General features: G+C 37.7%; 1 protein-coding gene across 1 annotated transcript; it reads right to left on the bottom strand.

Annotated features, from left to right (window-relative positions):
• Positions 1-1,443: 1,443 nt before the first annotated feature.
• Positions 1,444-19,500, bottom strand: LOC139122937 (zinc finger protein 665-like). Its single transcript, XM_070688824.1, has 3 exons — positions 19,206-19,500; positions 17,951-18,073; positions 1,444-8,601 (listed from the first exon to the last, which is right to left on the bottom strand). Exons 1-3 carry the CDS (start codon positions 19,378-19,380, stop codon positions 6,551-6,553), a joined length of 2,349 nt encoding a protein of 782 aa, XP_070544925.1. The 5' UTR covers positions 19,381-19,500; the 3' UTR covers positions 1,444-6,550.
• Positions 19,501-26,849: the final 7,349 nt, after the last annotated feature.

Consider the following 26,849-nt stretch of genomic DNA (forward strand, 5'->3'; position numbering starts at 1 on the left):
CACTGGCATCTCTGCTACACGAATAAAGTGCGTCACGTACCGGAACTCAAATCCAAACCGTACGGGTATTAAATTTGACATATGGGTTTTGGTTATTTTTCAGGGGGGGGGGGGGTCATCAAATTTTTTCGTCTGACAAAGGGGGGGTCATCATTTTTTTGCGAAAAATGCAGGGGGGGGGGGTCTATATTTTTTTGAACACCGGCGACAAGATTTTGCCCCCCCCCCCGGCCGTAAAAACTGAACGGTCCCTAAATTCACTGAGACCTTCTGGAACGAGTTTCACACATTTTTCGAGGAATCTCACAGTTTGTTCGCGAGACATAACTTAAATGAAGTGCTCTTTGGTGTTGACGGTTACTCTGACATTCATAATCACTTGCTACTGTTAGCCAAAAGACACATCTATGCCATGAAAATGAAACACAGTAAACCACACTTTGCAGCTTTTATGTTGCAAGTGAAATTCAACTACCATCTAGAGTATGAAATAGCTCTGGAAAAAGACAAATTAGAGAGACATTGCAGCAAATAGATAACTTAGCACTGTACTTCATTTTAATTTAAGTTACTGTTACTAAAGAAAATGTTACCAATAAAACAACTTAAATACAAAAAAAGTCCACAAAATTTACATAACTTCATACAAACTTGATTTATTTTATATATATATAATTTCATTTTTGCCATGTAGTAATTTAGTGATTTCCTACAAGATTGTAATTAATTCAGTGCTTTTCTTCTTTTTTTTTCGATAACTATTTGTTATTGTTGTTATGAACCCTCTTTGCCAACTTTGATTTTCTGACAAGTTATCATGACGGGGTTTGGGCTAGACTAGCTGTGAACTATTTCCCGACTCCCTATTTACCCTCTACTTTGTTATTTTCTCCCTCTCGATTTCTTGTGTCATGTAACTTCTTTTTCAAATCGGGTATATAAACCAATTATAACACATACAACCATCCATACATTCATTCATCCATACATACGTGATACATAAATACCAGACCTCCAAGTATAGCAAGAGCTTTGGCTACGTTGCTGAGTTGGGAGGCGGTGTATCCAAAGCCAAACACTCTTGCCATACTCTTACTGGTAGGGCTACATTCCTACTTACACAGAGACAGACAGATATGCATACACCATACATACATACATACATACATACATACATACATACATACATAGCGACAAACATATGTATACCTAAACATGCATACGTACGTACATACCGGTACATACATACATAGCGACAAACATATGTATACATAAACATGCATACGTACGTACATACATATACAGAATGACAACAGATAGATACCCATTCAAATAGCTTTTATGGACGATAGTAGCTAAAACAGGGCAATAAACAATGGCATCATAATAATGTTTGAAATACGGACATCAATACTAAATAATAATGTATGACTGACCAGAAAATCACTAAGGAGTTTTTTATTGACTGTACATTTTTCTTCTTTTTTTGCATATATTTTTATTTAATAACTTCATGAAACCAAATTCTCTTAACAATTCAGCAAGCATTTAAACACTGTATACATTTCAAGAGAAGAGTTCTTAAAACAAAATATTTATCACACTCAATCCATTTTTGTTGTCGGACACCAGAGTGGCTCAATTGGTGAATCTTTAAATGGCCCTCTTGTGTGAATGTCTCTTTGCATTCTTCAAGTCTTAGGCCTAAATCGATCAGTCTGTGCTTTGTAAGAGCGTCCTTACACAGGGCTCGAAATTAACTTTTTCCCCTGGTAGTCCACTTGGGCTACCATTTTCTGAAGTTGGTAGTCCAGTGACAATGGATGGTAGCCCATGCATATTTTAGTTTAAGGACATTTTTTTCGTTAACCAGACAAGCAAAAGCATTTTTTCAAGATTCTGCCCATGAGGGGAATTTTCTAGTCATTTGATATGAAAACTTACACACCTAGTACCAAAAGGAAACAGGTATAAGCCCCCCCCCCCCCCAAAAAAAAGTTTCTGGTCCTTGACATGAACCAAAAGTGATGCGGCGACGCGGTTTTCTTTTTTCCCCTTTTTTTCTTAACAATGCTGGTTTGGCACTATTGATGCAACAGTTATTGTGACAGTCTTTTATCACTGGCTGCATCATACTTCCGTTTTCTGTTTAGCATTTTTGGACATGCAAACGGGGATATTAAGGATAGCTGTACTGATTAGTATGAGTAGGGATTTTACATGAAATTGATAGACAGCTACAATAATAATAAATTATATATCAAAAGAAAGCTCTCTTCGAGACCAATTGATTGCATTTTGTTTGATGAAAATCGGTTCAGTACATGCAGAGATATGTCCTGTTGAATTTGAAAAAAAACTTCCTCCTATTTAGAAATTATGCCATGGTAGACACCTGTAGTTATCATAACCACCAGGTGACCCCATTTTGAACATTGTTTGAGGAAACTAGAATTGCAATTTCTTGTGCTTTTTGCAATAACTCAAGCATTTCTTATTGAAAATTGATGAAATTTTTTGTGGATATTGCTGACGAAATGATCAATGGTTTTTAATTTTTATAAATGAAAAAGGTTATTTAGAATGCTGTTTACAAGGTAAACAAAAAACAATACCTGTAAAAAATCAAATGATACCTGCGACATTGATCGCTGTATGCATTATGTATTGTGAACATCAACAGAAAGATGATAATCATATTCCATCATATTTACTTTGCATATATGAAAAAAGTTATTTAGATTTATATTTACAAGGTGAACAAATTAACAACAATACCTGTAAACAATCAAATGATACCTGTGACATTTTAGAACTTGATTTAAATTTAACAAAATATTTTTTTTAGATTTTTTTTAATTTGAACTTCGAATTTTTTTTAAATTTTTTTTGTGTGATTACAACTTTTATTAAATGAATATGAAATATGTCTGATTAATGTAGATTTTAAGTTAAAACAAAGAACTTTTCCAAAAAGTAAAAAAACTTCGTTCTCAACCCTTTGTCTATGCCGTAAAACAGCAACACGCATTTATAGAATGAACAACTGCATTAAACTGGATGCAAAGTTAAGCTGCCCCGGAAATAACATAGACCCTCGAACATGTCGAAGTCAGCGGTCCGAAATACAAACCAGTATAAATACAACTTTTTCAAAGTCCGGGACACCATCAATGAGGAAAGAACAAATTAATAATCTATGGCCTTGTTCTTCAGAGAGAACCAAAATAGTCCCCTTCTCGGGAACTAAAGATAGAAACCAAAATTTCAGTATAGTATCGGCAAAGTGTGGTGCTCGTCCGTATGCCTACACTGCAGTGCAGTGCCGGCTTGACAACTTCTCAGTGTCTATCGAAAAATATCACCCGGAAGTCAAACTACTTCGAACAAGATAACGTTTGAAAGGGTAAAGTATATTTCTCTAGATCCTTGCGTTAGATAAGAAATCAGACAAATCTAGCTGCAAAATCATGAACGTCGGAACTCAGCTTAGACCTCCTGACACAACATGCGGCGAAGCGCCGATTACTTGTATGTGATTCCTGGGAGTGCCCGGATGTAAAGTTGGGGTGAAACCATACTCGCTAAAAAGGGCCTTAAGCATCATTTTTCGCATCGTCAGACTCGTAATTATTGCAGAATTACAATTAATATTTATCATAAAATTAATTTTGGGGCCGAACGTTTAAGGAAATCAAGATTTTCTTTCAAAAAAACACAAACGAAACACAAAGTTTGATCACAGATTGAGTTTTTCTCGGCCGATTTTAACGTTTGCCCCTCAAAATGAAGCCCATGATCTCTACTTTTGTTTGTACAAACCCCCCAAAATAGTGATGCGATCAGAATAAGTCATGCGGACAGCCTATCAAAGAGGTATATGTTCGATCTCCTTCGCGGGACATTCGAGGTCACGGCACAACGCTCATAATGGACGCCAAAATCGCCGGTACGCGTGAGTTTGTAGTCGTGCTGCTTTGCCATTTATCGTAGTAAAAAAGTGAAATTTCCCAAAATGAAGTTAAAATAATAATCTTCAACACTACAGTTTCATTTTCTCTGATTATTTGGTCTATTTAAGAATTAACACGAAAGTTCGGACTAGACCTGCATCGAACGCGTACGTTCAACACAAATGTCACGTGACCTAAAATCCCTAGTATGAGACCCAAAAAAATGCCATGACGCTCAGGTTCTGAAATGACGCACGCGTTGACCAGAAACGATCTTTTTTTGTCCTAATGGACAACAGTGATACTCAAAAGTTTGGTGATCTATTTTCAACTTGTTTCATTCTCAGAGTTGTATGAAAATTTTGATATTTGTCATGACAACGACAACGACCTTCTCAGTACGTCGAGACTAGCCACATTGTAGCAGTGCTAAAAATAGACCATGGGATTTCTGTAGGGAAAAGGCATATTGCCCGTGATTGATACATTAGGATCAAAATGCAATGAAAAGGAGTTTTCATTGACCATCATTTCAAGTGCCTGTCATTCAAGTACGTCAGTTCAGATATTGGACATTGCACATTGCACGCCAAGTACTGACTGAATTTTATGTCCCGGTCTTTGGTAGTCCGTGTGGGCTACCATTTCATGGATTTTGGTAGCCCCAGGGAAAAGTTGGTAGTCTGTGGACGCGGGACTACCGCTAATTTCGAGCCCTGTTACATGTAACTGCTTTATCACACACTTTGCATTCATACGGTCTGGGGCCTGAATGGATAAATCTGTGCCTCCTAAGAAAGATTCCATCTTTGAATGTTTTACAGCACATTTCAAATTCATATGCTCTGAGGTTTGTGGAACAAAATGTGCATGGTAAGATGGCCCTTACATGTGAATGTCTCACCGCACACTTTGCATTTATTTATTAATTTGTATTTCAAATGCCAACACAGATATGATATAGTTTTAAACTATATACATCCGCACTTACAGGAGGATTTTGGTTAAAAAACATATAACATGTTGTTACAGACAAGAAAATTATTTAGAAACATAGGGCCAAAGTCCCTGAAGCTACTATAGACACAGATACAAAATTTAGTATTTCCTGACTGTATGAAATTATCTCACTAAGAGCAGTTATGATGAAATAAAGCTTTGACCAAAAATGACAAAAAAATTCCTTAAAAATACAGATTTGCATATTTCATCACAATTTGAACAAATCTAAGTTGGATTATCCCTAGGGACCTGTATACCAAATAACAAAGCTGTCTGAAATGCGGTTATGTAGAAGAAGATTTTTTACCAAAAACGCCTTTTTGGCGCTAATTGCATATTTTCAACAATATCAAAAAATTAAAAAAAAATTTTCTCAAAATCATATTTTTCATCAACACAACAAATATAGAATAAGTAAGTACTGCAGTTCTCAAGATATTTGAGTGGGCGGACGCCTCACAAACGGATATACATACATACATACATACATACATACATATATACAGACTGACGCCGGACGGATACTCTTCCCAATAGCTTCTATAGACTATAGTCTATGGTAGCTAATAAAAACACAATGAGGACAGAGAATAAAATAAAAAGTAAACGCTTTTAGCCTGTCTTTTAAAGCTTGAAGCAGAAATATCGAAAATTGGCAGACATTGATAAAAACTATTAAATAGCATTTGAATGCGATAAAAATGAATTACTGGTAAATTTAACTCTACCACCAAGTTCATGAAGTGTCCTTTTCTGTCTAGTTGATCGCCTGGTAACGCTTAAATATAAAACTGGTTGGCAATCAAGAAGGACATTAATTGATTTGAGTTAAAAAAAAACCAAGTTAATATGAAACATATGAATAATCATCAAATCATACTTTTACAAGATAACACGAATGTTTAACAAAGTTGCGCTGTACAGCTTCTAATTGGTCTGAGTACAATTTGTCAATACTGTTCCAAACAACTGAGGCATTCGAGTTTAATGTTTTGTAAACTATGAGCAATGTATCCATTGACAAAATTTTGCCAAACCTTTTTAGCATGCCAAGTAGTCTTAGAGCATCAGTGACAATGGGAACAACGTGAGCTGAAAAAGTTAACTTAGTGTCTATTGTCACCCCCAGATCACTGTAACTATAATATGTCTCCAAATTGTGTGCATCTATATTGTAAACGCTGTCAATTGGCAATCTTTTCTACAGAAAGATGAAGTACTACATACTTGGTATAATTGAGGTACAGTTTCCCTTTCTCAGACCATGTGGACAAGTAATTGATATCCTCTTATAACATTGAATAGTCATTCACACTATGTATTATCTTAAAAAATTCAGCAGTGTTTTTGTTAAAGCTGGTACCCCGGTAAATGTTACCGGCGTTCCAAAGTCATTTTACCGGGGTTCCCCTAGGTATATCAATGCAATCAGATCAGGGTACAGTGGAAATGTTACCGGGGTTCCCAAATCATTTACCAATGTTCCCTAACCTTAGCAAAAACACTGTTCAGATTGTCTGTAAAGCCTAATGAGCCACACTTACAATTGCCAAATATATCATTTAAATACAGAATGAAATATATGGTTGGACACCTCAATGGATCAGTCTGTGCCGCCTAAGAACGTCCTTCCGTGTAAATACTTTCCCACACTCTTTGCATTCAAATGATCTGAGCCCTGAATGGATCAACCTGTGCCCCCTGAGAGTGCTTCTATCTTCGAATGTATTACCACATATCTCACATTCATACAGTCCGAGGTTTGAATGGACTGAAATGTGCACCGTAAGACTGCCCTTTTGTGTGAATGTTTTACCACACTCTTTACATTTAAATGGTTGGACACCTGAATGGATCAGTCTGTGCCGCTTAAGAACGCCCTTCCGTGTAAATGCTTTTCCACACTCTTTGCATTCAAATAGTCTGAGCCCTGAATGGATCACTCTGTGCCCCCTGAGAGTGCTTCTATCTTTGAATGTTTTACCACATATTTCACAGTCATATGGTCTGAGTTTTGAATGGACCACACTGTGCATGCTAAGACTGCTCTTTTGTTTGAATGTTTTACCACACTCCTTGCATTCATATGGTCCGAGGTTTGAATGGACCACACTGTGCCTGTCAAGACTGCCCTTTTGTGTGAATGTCTTACCACACTCTTTGCATTCATATAGTCTGACACCTGTATGGATCAGTCTATGCCTCCTAAGATTGCCCTTAACTGTGAATGCTTTACCACACTCCTTGCATTCAAACCTGCCAACACGTACATGAGAGTGGCTGAATTGGTGTGTCAAAAGACTTCCCTTCTGTGTAAATGCTTTTCCACACTCTTTGCATTCATATGGTCTGAGGCCTGAATGGACCAAACTGTGCACCCTGAGAGTGCTTCTATGTTTGAATGTTTTACCACATACTTCACATTCATATGGTCTGAGATTTGAATGGACCACACTGTGTGTTGTAAGATTGCTCTTTTGTGTGAATGTCTTACCACACTCTTTGCATGTATACCGTCTATGGCCTGAATGGATCAGTCTGTGCCTAGTAAGATCGTCCTTAAGTGCAAATGTTTTGTCACACTCTTTGCATTCATATGGTCTGAGGCTTAAATGGGTAAATCTGTGCCTCAAATAGGTGTTTCTATGTTTGAATGTTTTACCACATACTTCACACAGATATGGTCTGAGGTTTGAATGGACAACACTGTGCCTGTCAAGACTGCTCTTTTGTCTGAATGTCTTACCACACTCTCTGCATTCATAAGGTTTGACACCCAAATGGATCAGTCTGTGCCTAGTAAGATGGCTCTTTTCTGTGAATGTTTTACCACACTCCTTGCATTCATACGTGCTGACACGTGTACCAGAGTGGCTAAATTGGTGTGTCATAAGACTGCTCTTTCGTGTGAATGCCTTACCACACTCTTTGCATTTAAATGGTTTGACACCTGAATGGATCAGTCTGTGCCGCCAAAGAACATCCTTCCGTGTAAATGCTTGTCCACACTCTTTGCATTCATACGGTCTGAGGCCTGAATGGATCAGTCTGTGCTTCATAACATCGGCCTTAAGTGTAAATATTATATCACACTCTCTGCATTCATATGGTCCGAGGCCTGAATGGACCTTACTGTGTTTACTAAGCTGGGCCTTGTTTGTGAATGTCTTACCACACTCTTTGCATTCATACTGTCTGTGGCCTGAATGTATCAGGCTGTGCTTCCTAAGACTGTCCTCTTGAGTGAATGTTTCACCACAATCCATGCATTCATTTGGTCTGTTATTTCTGTCAACATTGCGATTTAGTCCACATTTCAAAACTGATGTCGTCCCACTTTCTGAACAGAAATAAGACTCTTCTATTTGCAATGGGCAATCCTTTACAAGCCTTGTTTTCCAATCACCTCTTTCACACTCCTGGCTCTTATTACTGCGTACCTGTACCAGTGCATTCTGTGAGTTATTTTCATCATTATTCAGATGACTCTCAGACAAACTGAAGGAATCTTTGTCTTCTGTAGATTGGTTGTCAATGTGGTCATGCTGTGCAGTAAAGTCTTCTCTATCATTTTCTGTGTAAAAGCTGCCACACTCCAAAGTGACATGACCATTTTGGACAAGACTCTGTATGATTATTGATGCTCCTGTTTGTAGAGAGAAGGGTATAGAAAAGTACATGAAAGCAATATTTTATACAATGGGCACAGGAGTTTGCACAGCTATACCAGTATTCTGTAAAATGTTAAGTTTTATTCATTATTCTACAAGCAATTAACGAAACTTCAAATGTTTATTAGAATGATGACTTTATCAAATTGATTAAGTCGAAGGGATGTTTTTGTTGCATTCATGAAAGGAATAAGTATCTGAGGCTGTGATTACAAATCTGATTGATTGATTAAGTCGAAGGGATGTTTTTGTTGCATTCATGAAAGGAATAAGTATCTGAGGCTGTGATTTCAAATCTGATTGATTGATTAAGTCGAAGGGATGTTTTTGTTGCATTCATGAAAGGAATAAGTATCTGAGGCTGTGATTTCAAATCTGATTGATCATTTACTGACTTTAATGTCAAAGACCAGGAAATGACGGCTTATTGGACTCATGTAAATAAGAAATAAAATAGCATCAATGACACTTTGCTCACATTTGGCTACATTTTGCAAGCCAGATTGAGTGTATGTATGATATTTAATAGCTCCTCATGACCTTACATATAGCTTGTTATATTCATAGTCAGGAGCATTTGAACACACTTTGATGCACCCTCCACTGAGTACTGGTATGTGATGAGTGACAACTGTTGGGACAGGCACAGACACTTGCACAACACCTTTACAGTCCGGTACATCATAGGTAGTGATTCATTCTATCATACCAAAGTAAAGGACCCTATTGTAATATCATATTGCATAGAATAAATGTAGACAATATTTGGCTGCTCTACTGTCTATGGTTGCAGATAGAAGACTAAGGTAACATGTAAAATTACCGTCAAGGACAGTGTGCTCACATTCGGTTTGAATTGTTCCATTCAAGAAATATTTAAACCAGAAAAACAAGAATGACAAAAGCAAATAAGGTCTGCAACTTAGGTACTGGAGGTCATCTTTAGGAACATGCATATTAACTTCTATAGCAATAGGACAAGCAGATCCTACATACATAAGCAAATGTTTACAAATGTTTACGATTTTTTGACCAAAAATGACAAAAGTTGCCCCAAAACAGTAATTTTCCAATTTTGTCGTATTTTCAACAAATTAGAAGGGTAACACACTTGCAAACATCCAACCCAAATTTGAGAGAAACTGGGCAGGCGGTTTCAGAGAAGAATAATTTTTACTTAAAATGAGGAAAATAACCAAAAAATTCAGCAAAAATACAAAATTCAAGATATCTTCACGATATACATAAAACTGTATAAGATCTACCTAAGGTACTTGCATACTAATTTTCAAAGCAATCAAATCTGCAGCTCTTGAGTTATTGATTTTTGACCATTTTCACATTTTTTAAGCTCATTTGCATAATTTTGACAATGTAAACTTCATTTGAACAAATCCCATCTACAGCCCAGGATGCATCCACACACCAAATACCACGCTAAAAAAGAGCAGCGTTTCATGAGTTTTTGAAGTTGATGGACATACTGTACGTACGTACATACATACATACATACATACAGATGCTACCACCTTCAGCTTATATGATAATTTCACATTGGTACAACCAAATATGAGCTAAAAATAGTGACAATGTCACTTCGCTCCAAATACAAATAGTTATCAAAACAAGCCAACAATTGTATGAAACATGGACATATACATGCAGACAGACTGACATACACAGACTGGCACAGAGTGATGACATTGGTCCCTAAGTGTGCCTTGGCCAATGGAGAGTGCTAAAGATATAACAAACAACTGAATGTAATGTTAAAAACTATCCACTGTTGATTGACCAATCAGAGTGCTCAATTCAGGGTGTTTTATTTACACGTAAAGCCCTGGTCACCAAATTCCAGAAACGAATGACAGCGCCGTAGTAAAGTACTGTCCAATCAAAAGTGAACATGTCATATTCTGTAGACATCTGGTACGTTTTAATATTCAAATTTGGTAATACAGCGGAAACCAGCTGCAACACAAAATCTGCTGTGCCCTAGGGCATTTACATAATGTGCCCTAGGGCATTTATAGGATGTTCCATTACATTGGAAGGCTATTTCACAAATAAAAGTTTTAATTCATATCCTAAACATGTTACATTGACAAAGGGGACGGTTGACGTAAATACATTGAAAACGAAAATATATCAGTTAGGGGCGATAGTTTTTAAGTCGGATAAAACCCTCATACTCGGGCTCTTCTGGTATATAAAGTCCAACCCTACGATAAAATGTTCTCGGCCTGCGGCCTCGACATTTTATCGTTGGGTTGGACTTTATATACCAGAAGAGCCCTCATACTCGGGCTTTATCCTATACATAAAATAGTTAAATATAGGCCTACATACACTCAGGGTGAATATGTTACATCAATTTGATTAGTTTCTTTTCTACTTCTGTGATAATTTTTAAGACAATCAATCTACAAGCACACAGCAAACTGTTCTTGATTTTACATTTTATGGGAGCTAAAACCTTTACCAAAAACACAAAATTTTAGATATTTCTCTGAAAATTTAAAATAAGCAACCTAGCAGTTGATAGAGCTTGGTTTATGTTATGTAGAGAATAACTTTTGGTCAGGAAATGACTCAAGGTCAGTGGAGTGGGCTGTTTCAGTCACTACCACCACTCCTACACATATTAAACTTGTACACTGCATACAAATAAGTTAAAGATCATAGAAGCTCTGACTCAGATGTGTAGGCTGTTTCAGTTAATACCACCACTCCAGCACATTTGCAGGAGTTCCCTTTTTTCTTACCTCATTTGCATATTTTTGACACTGACATGTTCATTTGAACAACATCACATCTAAACCCCTGGGTCTACCTGTCCACCAAATGCAAAGCTGGTACCGTAGGTGTGGCAATTTGGGAGCTTTTTCATCGGATGAACATACAGTAAAACATCGATTATCCGAACGTCAATTATCCGAATTGTTCAGTTATCCGAACCGCCACCGTGTCCCCCTGAAATAAGTCATTGTTTCCTGTCACTACAAACAGACGGCCGCCGCCCCAAGTTGCAGCAGTTCATACAGTTCTTTGTACTTTATCAATAAAGTTATTTCTTTAAACAACCTTACCGCCCATTCGCCTTTTGTTTTAAGTTTTAATGTGTGAATGTTATGAACCAGTTGAGTGCGATCGCATGACGTGTGAAAATAACACCTCGACAGAGTTGTCAACAACGTGGCCACATTCATGCTTTGTCGGCCTCATTGAAAGGTCACCGCCGAAGTCGCCCAACTTGGTCGGTTTCTACGCCAAACGTTCGCGGCATTTACATCAGACCTTAGAAGTGTTAACTAGCTTGCTGGAAGGGTATAAAGTCTGGAGTTTTGAGCGATGTTGGCATTCGTAATTCCAAGAGTGATCTGGTAACATCGAATCGATAATCTCTCCGTGCTTCCGCTATAAACTTTCTGCAGCTTCTGTCAACGTCATAATGGCTACGTCATCAGTGAAACGTAAGCGTCACGTGCTTGACCTCGACACCAAGTTATCCATCATCGATCGTCTTGAAAGCGGTGAAAGTGCAACCAAACTTTCGCGTGAGTTTGGTGTTGGTAAATCGACCATTACCGACATCAAGAAAAGTAAAGCAAAGTTACGTGACTTTGCATGCAAGATGGACACCGACGTCGGCCTCAAACGGAAGATCATGAAGACCGCAAACGACGAAACCCTCGAGAAGTCCGTCTTCACGTGGTTCACCCAGGAGCGAAGTAGAGGCACCCCGCTATCCGGCCAAATAATCGCAGAAAAGGCAAAGTGGTTTGACGAACAGTTGAATGGTGAACAGTCTCAGTTTAAGGCGAGTACGGGCTGGTTGAAAAATTTCCAGCAGAGGCATGGTATCCGTCAGATATCTGTCCAAGGCGAGAAGTTGTCGTCAAACGAGAGCGAAGTCGAACCGTTTATCCGAAAACTCCATGAAATCATCGAAAAAGAAAGCTACACGCCTGAGCAACTGTACAACGCCGACGAATCCGGACTGTACTGGAAGCTTTTACCGCGAAAGACTTTAGCTGCTTCCAGTGAAAAATCCGCGCCTGGTTTTAAAGTTAGCAAAGACAGAGTTACCGTTATGGGTTGTGCTAACGCGTCTGGTACACACAAACTTCCGCCGGTCATCATCGGAAAATTGCGCAACCCTCGCTGCTTTAAACACGTTAACATGGACAACCTCCCGGTTCGATACCTTCATCAGGCAAATGCCTGGATGAGCGCAGAGCTATTTTCAACGTGGTTTCGCGATGATTTTGTACCATCCGTCCGCCATCATCTATGCCAGAAACAGCTGCCTGAGAAAGCGCTTCTCCTCATCGATAACGCGCCATCACATCCCAGCACCGATGTTCTTCAGAGCAACGACGGTTTGATCACGTGCATGTTTCTCCCACCGAACACTTCACCATTGCTTCAACCCATGGATCAAGGCGTGCTGAATGCTGCGGAAAATCGTGATAGAAAACTCCAACAACATATCGCTGACTGAGTGTGTGAAAACTGTCACACTCAAAGACACTTGCTACATGATCGCCGAATCGTGGCGCAAACTCACCGTTGATACTCTCAATAATGCGTGGCACAAACTCCGAATAAATATCGCCGATACGCCAGAACTAGCACCCCCGAAGTCACCAACCCAGCTTCAGACGAAACCATCGAAGAAGTTATCAACGCACTTCCAGCAGACGATCGCGTTCAAGCGTCCGAGTGGTTCGATGTCGACGAGAGTGACCCCGGCTGTCAAACACTCGCCGATGAAGAAATCATTCAGGCTGCCCAGAAATCAACAACGGACATCGATGCATTGGAAGACGAGGACGATGACAAGGAAAACACCGAACCCAGCGTACCCATACCTACCAACGCCGAAGCAGCTGACATGTTCTCCCGATGTTTGTTATGGCTAGAGGCACAACCGAACTGTGAACCGACGCAACTTTGCTGCTCCGTAGCATGCACCAGACAGCCGTCCGAAAGCGCCAAGAGACTGCCAAGCAGAAGTCCATCACATCATTTTTCAAGAAAATGTAAGCAGGACACTTTATTAAGTCTATGAACTCATAGAATCACAAGCTTTGTCTGTTTGAATACATGTATTTTATTGAAACGTAAATCAAGGTGCATTTGTACGTGTAATATGTTGTGAAAATTTAGGTTATTGTTTGTGTTTATATTGAGCTGCTGTTCACATTGCAAGTTTTTTTTTATTTTTTATTTTCTGTGATTTACTACATGTAGTTTCTTCATAGCTGTAAATTTTATTTGCTGTCTTCAAGTCTACTAAAGAGAAATAAAAATAAAATGAATGTAATGAATACGATGTTTTTTTGTCTTTTGATTTGGTGTGTATGATTGCATACATGTACTGTACTTGTGTATGGCCTGAAGTGACCCAGACTCCCTAAGATTGCATATCCGAACTGTTTGCATAACCGAACAAAAATCATGTCCCCCTAGGCGTTCAGATAATCGACGTTCTTCTGTACATCTGCACATACATACATTATATATACCAGTACATACCGGTACATACATACATACATACATACAGATGCCAACGACTCACCATATAAGCTCTTTTTGGTATTTATAGACATACCAAATATGAGCTAAACATGAGCACTCTTAATGGCTGCCAACATGCTGCTACACATACAGTACATGATAATGGTATGTGCAAAACTGCCACCTTGTTATATAAGCATTGCAGTATCACAGACAAATGGGGAAATTTTCAAACACATCAGACAAGGAGAATGTGGCATCAGATATGTCCCGGTATACCGTTACATACCGTAGTGTGTGTTCCATATACGTAAATCAGTGTTTGAAAATACTGCCTGCCTGCCTGGGGCAGATAAAAATAATGTCGGGCTGGTAAAAATTCTATCTTACCAGCCCAGGGGCCAGACAAATTTCTTGTACGTTCCGACTTGAAGTCTGCAACGAGCATCAGAGACTACAAGCAGTACAGCAACATGTCCCATTGTCTATGTTTAAGGGCGTCATGAGGCTGACAATAGGTCAGGCTATCATAGCTCCATGGTTACACGGACTACCATTGCCGCGACCAGCCAAGCTAAGCACTTCAGGGTCTTGTCAGAAAAATCAATCAATGGAATAAATTGATATTAAAAATACAACATTCAATGTTTTTTGTCAGAATATATTACTTTGGTTTGAATTTTCACCATATGCTTTTCTTTTGAAAGCTTGAACTTGCGTTCATCCAAATTACTCACTGTACGAGAATTCCGGTCCATCTGACCCTAGCCACTACATACATGTGCTCAATTTGTCGTTTGGCATGTGAAAGGAGATTTTCACAGATGAAAATTACCAAGACCCAGTACCAGAATAGACTCAATAGCTCAACTACCAGTATGTCTATGTTAATGATGATTTAGATGCATTCTCCCTCAATTTCTGTGTTTGACCCGGCTCCTGCAATCAAATATCTGTCACTGGAATAAAGTGTACCACCATTATATAGAAAGCCCATTTTCATGGAGAGGTACCGGAGAAAGACTTTGGCCTAAGACATGGCGCAGTTGATGGAGGAACGGACTGTTGCAGAACTGGTAGATGTGGTGGAAGGGAAGTCTGTAGATTTTCCTTCTTCACAAATAAAAGTTCTATCCATTCAGCTGATATATATCCGCTGACTTGGACTACGATTCGAATTTTTCTGATTTGGATGCTGCTGATAGCAGTGACTTTTGAAATTCTCTGTGTCTGGTGTAGATTTCAACATTTCATTTATTCAGACAATAAAATAAAATATGACTAGATCATATGCAGTTTCTGTAGTCATTTGCAAAAGTATAACTTTACTGTGTAATTTGCAAAATAATAGAAACTTGATGATCTAAGGAGAAAACGTACAAAAAAAATCCGGGCTGGTAAATTTTTTGGAAGAGCAGGTAACTTTTGAAAGTTACCAGCCCTGCAATCTGGTACAAGATCTGGACAAATGTTGAACACTGCGTAAATATGCATAAATATAAATGCAGTACGCAGTGCATATATATATGCACTGCATACTGTGTTTTTGCTTTATTTGCATGAGGGTGTCATGTTATGTTTGGACAAACATTTATTATTTATCTTGCTCAAAATGGCACATGTAGTCACACTTGTCAGTTTATTCTACCTGTATAATAAACACCCCTAATGAGTACTTTCCAATGAACTGGTTTTTGTTTTGAAGTAAAATCACAAAAATAATGCGAAAAAGACACAGCTATCAGACCATTAATGTACAGCTGGTACATAAATGCACACGGTCCTTTTCAGGACCAACAAATTTTCCAAATGGAGAACTACCGAATCAAATGTGTATTTTTCTACCAAAAAAAGCTAAAAATGCCTCAAAATTACAACTATGCAAATTTCATGATTTGAACAAACTTGAGTGAGCTCATCCTAACTGTGAACTGCTTATCAATTTTGAAAGCAATTGGACATTAGCAGTATAATGATCATGAATATTAATGAGTTCTCTGGCACTCATCAAAGTCTGGGGAGAACCCTGAAAGAGTGACTGACATTTTCTCACAACATCATAAGGTTTGATGAATAACTTAATGCCAGATTGTTTTCAAAATAAAGAGTGTGACATTAAAAAAATCAATGTTTTTTTTTGCTTTTTCCAAAGAATGTACATTATACAGAGCAGGTAGTTTTCCGACTCGGGGCAAGTGAACTTAAGACACAAAGGTATGGCGGTATTCATTGTGTATTGGACACCAAACAGGCAACATGCGGGCACACACTCCAGATAATGCTACTTTTTATTTGCTCCTGGCCGCAAAAACGCATGCAGACTGCCAAGCGGTCAGCGTGAGGCTGCTGCCGATCAAACTCTGTGGTAATATTCAAATTCTAATGCGACTAGAAGACGATTTTTTTAGGAAAATCAAGTGTTGGTGGTGGGGAATCGATGACTGTTGGTGATTTGAACTGACCGTCAATCAAACGCTTGTATAAACTCAGTTTGCATGTTTAGCAAAAGGGGCCAAAATTGAGATCTGATTGTGTAATTAATGTATAGAAATCTCACATCGTACTGGCCGAGTGTTTAACTGAAAGGAGAACTCCACTAATGCGAGAAACTGGGATTGAAAATTGCGGCTTTAACCGCAACTTTAACCGCAACTTTTCTTAAGGGCAATTAGATAAAAAGTAATTGTCTTCCCTGGAATGTTCCTGCTACTTGAAAATCTAGGAGAGGGACGAATAATAAATTATGCAAATCACTGTTATGCAAATTGAAGTTTTGGCCACACACCAGACAGACTGATGTTCTACCGGTAGTGATAATGGATACATTTTTGGCCTCCAGCCTACAGTATCGAATACCTATCCAGCTAAATCATGAACTCTATAATAACAAGGTTCTGTTTTATGGTCTGAAGACTGATAACGAATCCACTCTATATGCCTATTTTGAAAAGTTTTGAAAGGATAAAAATATTGTATAGTTCAAAGCATGAACTCTTGGTAGTCATTTTGTGTCCAGTTTTTCCTTTTGTATTTAAATTGTAACTACAATATTGTATTTTAAACTTCTATGTTTTATCCCACTTTCAAAACTCTCCAAAGAACTGGGTGCTTGTTCTAGTATAGGCATATCACTTTCCTCAATGTAGGAGCTGCCTGCTGAATTTCCTGGATTCCTTATCAGTCTTCAGACCGTAAAACAGAGGCTTGTTTAGGTAAACACAAGATCATATAGCACAGTGCTAAGGAAAGTAGCTGGGTAATTAGCTAATTTGATGTGCCCATAACTCGTACGCCTGCTGTAACGTTTTATTAAAGTTTCAACCCTTCAAGGAAATCTTGCTATCTCCACTAGGCTAACAAGATTATCAGTTCTCAAGTGTTGATTTTAACAGCTTTCACATGTTTGGACCAAATTGCATATTTATTGGTCAAGCACATTAATCTGATTAGGATCCAATCTGTATCATTCATATTCATTCAAAATACTGAGTGTTTGAATGTACATGTGGTGATTCTTGAGATTTTTCCGGGAGTAATCCAGTAAAGTACATGTTGAGATACACACTATATCAGTGGTATTGATGACAAGATATCACAACTGTCTGATCCAAAAAATCAAAATGCTACATGCGCTTCCATGTAAATGCAGCAAGTACAGTACGGTATGTACGGTAATAACAGCACTATCAAACGCATGTAGCAGCAGTATAGCAGAAGCAAGCCTGAAATGTCAGCTCAAAGAAAGATGTACACTCACCACTGCTGTATCAACACACATGAAACCCTCGCATAGAACCTTACCTGACATGGCTGATGTGTTGTCCTGATTTTTCAGACATAAGGTGCTTGAAAGACTCTCAAACGATTTTCCTAACTCATGTAGTTGGTCAAATTGTCTTGCAGCTTTACAAATTGCTGAACATTCTGAGAAAATACAGAACACATCACTTACATATTAAACTACACAGAATTGATGTATCGTGATTGCATATAGCGGTAAAATTCTTTTGGGTCAGACACTTGACTCTATCTCAAGCCTCACATACAACTAAGGTAAAGTGCTGGAGATGTCTTATGATTTATTTACCAAATGAAGCACACCCAGTGACGACGACATTGAGCCTGTTTCTGTGAGCCGTCATTACCGGAAGTTAGAAATGGTGGCCCCAAGAAATAATTTTGGAACACGATCGATGTGTTTGAACAACTTTCAAACCCTATAAACGACACAGTTAGTGTAGTACAGTGTTTAGTCTTCAGTAGTGATAAATCGGTATGAAAAAATGCAGTAAATATGTGGGTTTTCACATCAAAATGCCACATCATGTGCAACACGCTTATTTTTCAACGCTACAGGGCCTTCAGCATTGTAGTTCTACTGGTGAGCGAGGTCACAAAAACCAAAACTCACTGACAGCTTCACTGTAGAGCTACAATTTTGCAGCTACTAGCTGAGCTGGTGCAAAAATAGTGAATGGCCAGAAGGCAGATGTAGTTCTTGTAGAAAGCCAATTGTCGCCAAACTGAATACGCACTGGCATTATGCAGTAGTGCCTGCATTTTGCACTTCAAAATGGCCAAATTATAGTTATGAAGCAAGCAGATTTTCTCATGGAAATACACTATCAATTCTCCCAGGCAAGTTGCAGGGTATATAACTATATTTAAAATGTTGTAGTGCGACAAGGTTGACGTAGTAGGGTACCAGGGTCGAGGTGACCAAAATCAGCGACAAAAGGGTGTGAATTACTGGGGTCGAAAAGAACAGGGGTCGAGGTGACCTGCTCCACAGTTCCGCGTGTTTCTATACAAAGCGGCCGCCCCGTGATATGCATATACAACGCGGCGGCCGCGATGTACCGAAACACATGGAACTGTGACCTGCTCCCTTACGCAGCGTTACATGTGTTTCGAACCACGCGGGACTGTGGTACAACAAGCATAGACAGTAGAAGTGAGAAACCGTATATTATTTCACGAATGGACACATTCTGTAATCCTTTGTAGACCAATGCGGACTACTGTATGGGGTTGACATACATGGTGGAGTAAATACCTTTAGGACTGAAGAGAATGTCACGTGTATATCTGCCACTGGAGAGAGTGTTGCTACTGGCCTTTGTCTGTTGCTCTCGATCCCGAACAGTTGTGCTGTTATTGTTAATTATTCCCAACGATGCCATCTTGATAACTCGATTTCTGTCGCTCAACCCCTTAAAAGACGTGTACATACTCTGGAAATGTAATCTTTGGTGAAAATTACAGAAGAAATGGTCTATTTTCAGCGACCGTAGACTGCTCACCCCGAGCTGCGAGATGTTGACGAGGACTAATTGAAACGTTTCACCTTTGACCTTTGAAAGAGGGCGCTTTTTGGCTTACAGATGACAGCATATCAGGATTCATACTACCAGACAAACAAGAGGAAAAAACTAAGAGTTTTGCAGATGATACGACTCTTTATTTGAGAAATTTGAAAAGCATTACTCAGTCGTTGAAAATGTTCAACAAATATGAAAAAGGAACAGGTGCAAAGCTGAACAAAAAGAAATCCAAAGGTTTAATGGGCTGGGAGTTTTAAAAACCGCACTGATTCAGTGGAAGGGATCGATTTTTCAAACAAGGTTTTACAGATCTTGGGAGTTGGGTTAGGAAACAGTAACACATCTAGAGAAAACTGGAAAACAGCGATGGAAAAATTTACGAATTGTCTTAAGATCTGGAATACTAGAAATCTGTCTTTTAAAGGCAGGGCAATTGTAGCTAATATGCTGGCTGCATCAAAATTGTGGTACCTGGCATCAGTTGATCACGTACCTAAGGAAATTATTAATGAAGCAAATAGTAAATTACGGAATTTTATTTGGAGAGGCAAACGAGAAGTTATAAAAAGGGGCATTTTCATTCAAAGATATGATGACTGTGGCAAAAAAGTTGTCGACATTGAAGAAAAAATTAATGCACTCCAATTAAAGTGGCTTATGAAATTATTTGAGAAAAATCCAGATAAAGGGACCCCTAAGTGGGCCAGCTTATCAAAATATTTCATAGCGAATTATGACAATAAACTGAATAGTGATTATCACTACCTCCATCTCAATTTCAAAGTCAACAACAAACGAACCCCAATGGTGTATGGGGATATGTTAAATACCTGGAAGTCACTTAGACTTACAAGAGTGAATCTACCAACATCAAAACAGAATCTTCTTAGAGAAGTTCTGTGGTATAATGACAATATTAAGAATGAAGGAAGTGTCCTCTTTTATGAAAAATGGTCAAAGAGTGGAATTTTAAGGCTTAGGGACATCTGGAATGATGACAGAAATGACGGCTTCAACCATGGGAAATAATTGCAAGAAATTAGAGGAGGTACAATTAGACATGTGCAAGAGGAAATCAAGACAGAGTATGAAACACTCCTCAATGCTATTCCAGATTCCTGAAACAAATCATCTCTTCAAACATCCAAAATGAAGAAAACTATGATATTTTAGACTTAGAGAATTATGGTCTGACAAAAAGTGATGTCAAAACCAAGTCACTTTATTGGAAATTAGTTGATAAGAAATGGCATGCAGTCAAAGGTCAGATTGGTCAAAAATGGGCTGAGAATCTAAGTCTCACTGACAGCTACAAGCTACTTTATTCAACCGTCTTAATTCAACAGGAATTGTCAGCAATTCAGTAAATGATTTAAATTGGAAGATTTTCCATCGAGGCCTAGTCACAGGAAGCTTGGCCAAAACTTTCAATTTCAGTGATGGGAAATGTCATATTTGTGGCCAAGAAGAAACACTGGAACACATCTTATTTGAGTGTAAATATGTTAAAGAAATCTGGCAGAAATGTATTTGTTTCTTTGTCAGAAACACATCTTTGATAATAATATCAATATCAAAAGATTAGCAATTGCAGGAATCGAAAATGATAATAATGCAACATCTGACATTATTTACTGTATTACTTCCTTTGTAAAATATACAGTTTGGAATATTCGAAATTCGGTTACTCTTGATGGGATTAAAGTTTCCCTTCAATCCTATGTCATGCAATTGAAATGTTATCTCTCCTCATGGATGAATACATTGTATTTCACTTATAAGATGATGAACAAAACTGAGGATTTTATCACAAAGTTTTCAAGCCTTGTAAGACTTGAAGGAGAAGAATGCATCCTGAATGCATTCATATGATGATCTTTGCAATTAAACAGCTAATTATTTGGTTTTTTTTGTCTCCAGACAAGACGTATTGTAATTTTAATGCATTCACAGTTATGTAGATTTGTTTTATTTGTGACTATGTGGAATTAAATTTATCTTTAAAAAAAAAGAAAAAAAAGAATGGCCATTGGTGTCGTCTTCATTCAACCATAAGGGATAGCCTATGTGTCCGTCCCCGTGGGTTGGTAGGTGTTTTGTTGTATTTCTAATAAAGGTTTATTCTACCAAACTTTGCTGTTTTGGTGTTGCACTGCCCTTGACAATCTTGCGTAAACGTTTTATCGGCATGCTGCATCTATTACGTATATCTGACCAGTTTGATTGCCTAATTCGCCAAAGCAAGCAAGGTAGTAATTTAGTCTATTATCTGATGAGTAATTTGCCAAAGTAAGCAAGGGTAAATTACTAATCTGTGGACGCTGTCAGCAGATTATCACCGGATTAACTTTCACAAAGTCAACAACGAGCGCACCAGCAAGATATAACTGAAGTTATACACCTACCAACCCATGGGGACGGACACATAGGCTATCCCCTATGATTCAACAGGACTTGTTAGCAATTCAGTAAATGATTTAAATTGGAAGATTTTCCATACGGGCCTATTCACAGGAAGCTTGACCAAAACTTTTAATTTAAGTGACGGAAAATGCCATATTTGGGGCCATGAAGACACTTCTTATTTGAGTGTAAATATGTAAAAGAAATCTGGAAGAAATATATTTGTTTCTTTGTGAGAAAACACACCTTTGATAACAATATCAATATCAAAAGATTAGCCATTGTAAGAATCGAAAATGATAATAATGCAACATCTGACATCATCAACTGTATTATTTCCTTTGTAGAATGCACAGTTTGGAATATTCGAAATTCGGTTACTCTTGATGGGATTAAAGTTTACCTTCAATCCTATGTCATGCAATTGAAATGTTATCTCTCCTCATGGATGAATACATTGTATTTCACTTATCAGATGTGAACAAATTAAATTAAAGCTGAGGATTTTGTCACTAAGTTTTCAAGCCTTGTAAGACTTGAAGGAGAAGAATGCATCCGGAATGCATTTATATGATGATCTTTGTAGTTGAATGACTGATTTTGGTTTAAATTAGACAAGTTGAAATGTAATTTTACCACATTCACAGTTATATAGATTTACTTTGTTTACGACTTTGTTGAAATAAATTTATCTGGAAGGATGCGTCCTGAACACAATTATATGATAGTATGTATTTTTGTTTTGATATTTCTCTTTTTCTCCTTTTTGGTAAAATGACTATTTTTTCTGACATTTTGCTTTACAATTTCGTTCATTTGCTCGACACATTCGTAGTTACATAGATTTGCATTACTCGCCTCTTTGTTGGAATAAATTTCGTTTTCAAAATAAGAGTATGAGTATACGCTCCGCAGATTTCACAAACGAACTTCAGATTGTATTTTAAGTTTTTAAATTTGAGTATGATGGTGCAACACCCCCCCACCCCCACCACCCAACCCCCGTATCAACTTACAGACGGACTTTCTTACAGACTCTAGATCTAACTTACGGAATAGTTCAAAATGCTGGCAAGCAAGTCCTTGTCGGTAAATGTAATTTGATGTCCCATCACAGTACGACTTAGAAGAAGACATCTGTAGAAATATATAAACACTTAGCTTCTGGGATTGTTACAGCCGTAAAACAACTTCGAGCGCCGCTCAAAATGTATTGTTTAAAGGTGGCTATTAGAACGTAAAGTAGCTACGAGGGGGAGCATGGCTAGGTCATAAAAGTAAGTGATCGAGTGTGGTTGCGTATTAGTTTCTACAGAGTTTGTAATCAATGTGAAATTTGAAGATTCGCGGAAGTCCGTAAGTTAGTAGGGCGAGGAGGTGCATAGTTTATACCCAACACGATAGTAACTATACTTTGGTTAATATGATGGTAAAGTAATGTCGATTTAATCTGCAAATTTAAAATCATCTGCTTTTCTTTTTGAGCTACATACTTGTTTTTATTACTTGTTATATCGCAATATTCGGCCATATGGCATCAAAACACTTTTGGGAAATTTGAAAAGATCCAATTATCGCTGGTGACTTTAATAACTTTCATTTTGATACTCAAACTGCCCAAGTGCTCACAAAATATCGTGACATACTTGATTCATTTTCTATACGTCAAACATCGTGCTGGCCACACTATTGATCATATACTCACTCAATCTGAAGACGATATCATCGCCAATGTTCCTGTTGAACCAATCTTCGCCATTTCGGACCATTTCTCGTTACTGTTCTCTCTAAATAGTCATTTTCAAGCGAAATCCGGAAATCTGTGATGATTCAATATTGTACATGTCTTTCACCAGGGATAATCCCATCAGAATGATTTCAAATCTTGAAAATTGCATTTCTGATGTTATCAATATTGACCCGGGTCAATTATACAATCATATTAACCCAAATTAGTTACTCTGGATGTCTACAAATTTTCTCACTTTAAACGATGATAAAACAGAATTTGTAATTTTCTCCTCGAATAGTCCATCAGATAGAAATATCACAGAAATCTGTGTGGAGATGCTAAAACTCCTGTTTGCTGTCAGGCCAAAAGCTTCTAGGCGCCATCCTTGACTCTCATCTCACACTGAGGCCTCATGTTTCAGAGATCTGTCGTACAGCAACCTTTCATCTACGACGCATTGCACGTATTCGTAAATATTTATCAAGGTCTGCCACAGAACAACTTGTCCATGCTTTTATCACATCTCGTATTGATTTCTGTAACTCTAAACGTATTCAAAACATGGCTGCAAGAATTGTAACTCGTTCAAAAATCTCTCTTCATATCACCCCTGTTCTGTATCAGTTGCATTGGTTACCAGTTACACAGCGCATTTTATTTAAGATGTTGGTCCTGACTTTTGAGTGTATTCACGGGCTTGCTCCCAGTTATCTTTCAAATATGATCTCACTCTATGTCTCATGTCGTAACTTGACTATGAGGTCAACTGATCGGTTCAGACTTAGTCCGGTGCGATCGCAAACAAAGAAGTATGGAGATCCCATACTCTGGGACAGTCTTCCATTAGATAATCGGCGTTCTCCCAGCCTATCAATTTTTGAAACTAATATTAAAACTTTCTTTTTAAATCTGCTTTTTAGACTTTGGTTTAAGATGGTTTTATTGTAGTTTTTTTACTGTTTTAATTGCTTTTTGTGATATGTAAATTTTTTCACAGCGTCCTTGATAACTTTGTCGTGGATAGTTCCAATCGTGTTGCCTTGGAAAGGCTGAATTAAGTAAGTCAGTCAGTCTACATCTGACCCTGCCTTTTATTGTTATGTGTTTGCAGTTTTTGAACACCAAGAATTTTCGTGTACTAGTATCTTCATTGGGTCAAATCTAAATTACAAAATTACGATGGCAAAGCGATGGCAACGCGATATTGTACTTTTACACGATATCGATATATAAAGCTACAAGACTGTAAATGATCGAAATTAATTTGGCGGGCTTCCCTAGATCAAATATATATATATATATATATATATATATATATATATATATATATATATATATATATATATATATATATATATATATATATATATATATATATATATATATATATATATATATATATATATATATATATATATATATATATATATATATATATATATATATATATATATATAACTATCTACTGTTGATTGACCAATCAGAGTGCTCAATTCAGGGTGTTTTATTTACTCGTAATGCCTTGGTCACCAAATTCCAGAAACAAATGACAGCGCCGTAGTAAAGTACTGTCCTATGAAAAGTGAACATGTCATATTCTGTAGACATCTGGTACGTTTTTTCCCTATTATTCAAATTTGGTAACACAGCGGAAACCAGCTGCAACACAAAGTCTGCGGTGGTACAAACATAAAGTAATGTGCCCTAGGGCATTAATAGGATGTTCCATTACATTGGAAGGCTATTTCACAAATAAAAGTTTTAATTCATATCCTAAACATGTTACATTGACAAAGGGGACGGTTGACATAAACACATTGAAAACGAAAATATATCAGTTAGGGGCAATATAGTTTTTAAGTCGGATAAAACCCTCAGCTCGTACTCGAGCTCTTCTGGTATATAAAGTTCAACCCTACGATAAAATGTCTCGGCCTGCGGCCTTGACATTTTATCGTTGGGTGGACTTAATATACCAGAAGAGCCCTCGTACTCAGGCTTTATCCTATACACACACCTACACACACACCTACACCCACACACACACACACACACACACACACACACACACACACACACACATATATATATATATATATATATATATATATATATATATATATATATATATTATATATACTGAGAATCTAGGAACTTGTAGTTGTCACTCTACAGGCTGTTTCATGCGCTAAGCAATCATCAGGAGTGAGTATTTGGCGGGAATGGGACTGTTTATATTGTGTTTCAGGTGAGTATGCATATTCAAATAAGCGGTTGCGGCCAATGGCAAGTCAGTTATTAATGAGGAGGAATTTGCTGCGGTGTCTGCATTTTGAGAGGATTTCTGCTCGTTTGTTAAGGGTTGATTTGCTGTCTGAATAAATTATATGGAGCTTTTCTGTTATGCAAAGGTTGCAGCATTTGGTTTTATTTGAATAGGGAGGAGCTCTGTCGATAATTGACCATTCGATATCGTAGTTTCTGTTGTTGTCTTTGAGTTTCCATATGAATTTTGATAGTTCTGTGCTATTTCTGTGCTTGGGTGTTTTGAATGTGTAGTTGTGATAATCAAAACAAGTTGATGTTGCCCCCTTTGTTCGTATTTTATTGGATAAGGATCCCTCTTGGTCTGAATACATTGATAAGATAAATAAGATTATTCGGAAGAAATGTGGAATTTTGTACAGGGTCAGATCCATTTTACCTTTACACATTTTGTTACTTTTGTACAATGCATTTATACTTCCCCATATGAGCTACGGCCTAGAAGTTTGGGGAAGTCCTTACTCTTAATGCTTAAACTGTATCTTGTCAGCCAAAAAAATTATTGTTCGCACGATGATGTTCAAATCGACCAGATCAACTGAGCTCCTTTTAACTCATCATAATACACTAGTAAACTCCTTAAATTCCCCCAAGGTTCCTTCGTTTACATCTTGATTCACAAGCATTCTCCGCATACATTATCAGATTACTTCAGTGTCAGTTGTCATGACGATAACAGTAGATATTGCCAATTTCAAAACCTACATTCATACCGTGCATACTCTTGCCATACTCTTACTGGTAGGGCTACATTCCTACTTACACAGACTGAGACAGACAGATATGCATACATCATACATACATACATACCGGTACATACATACGGGTACATACATACATACATACACACATACATTGAGAGAGACATATGTATGCATAAGCATGCATACATATACAGAGTGACACCGGAGAGATA

Source organism: Ptychodera flava, chromosome 2 (genome assembly GCF_041260155.1).
Source record: "Ptychodera flava strain L36383 chromosome 2, AS_Pfla_20210202, whole genome shotgun sequence".
NCBI classification, from domain to species: Eukaryota; Metazoa; Hemichordata; class Enteropneusta; family Ptychoderidae; genus Ptychodera; species Ptychodera flava.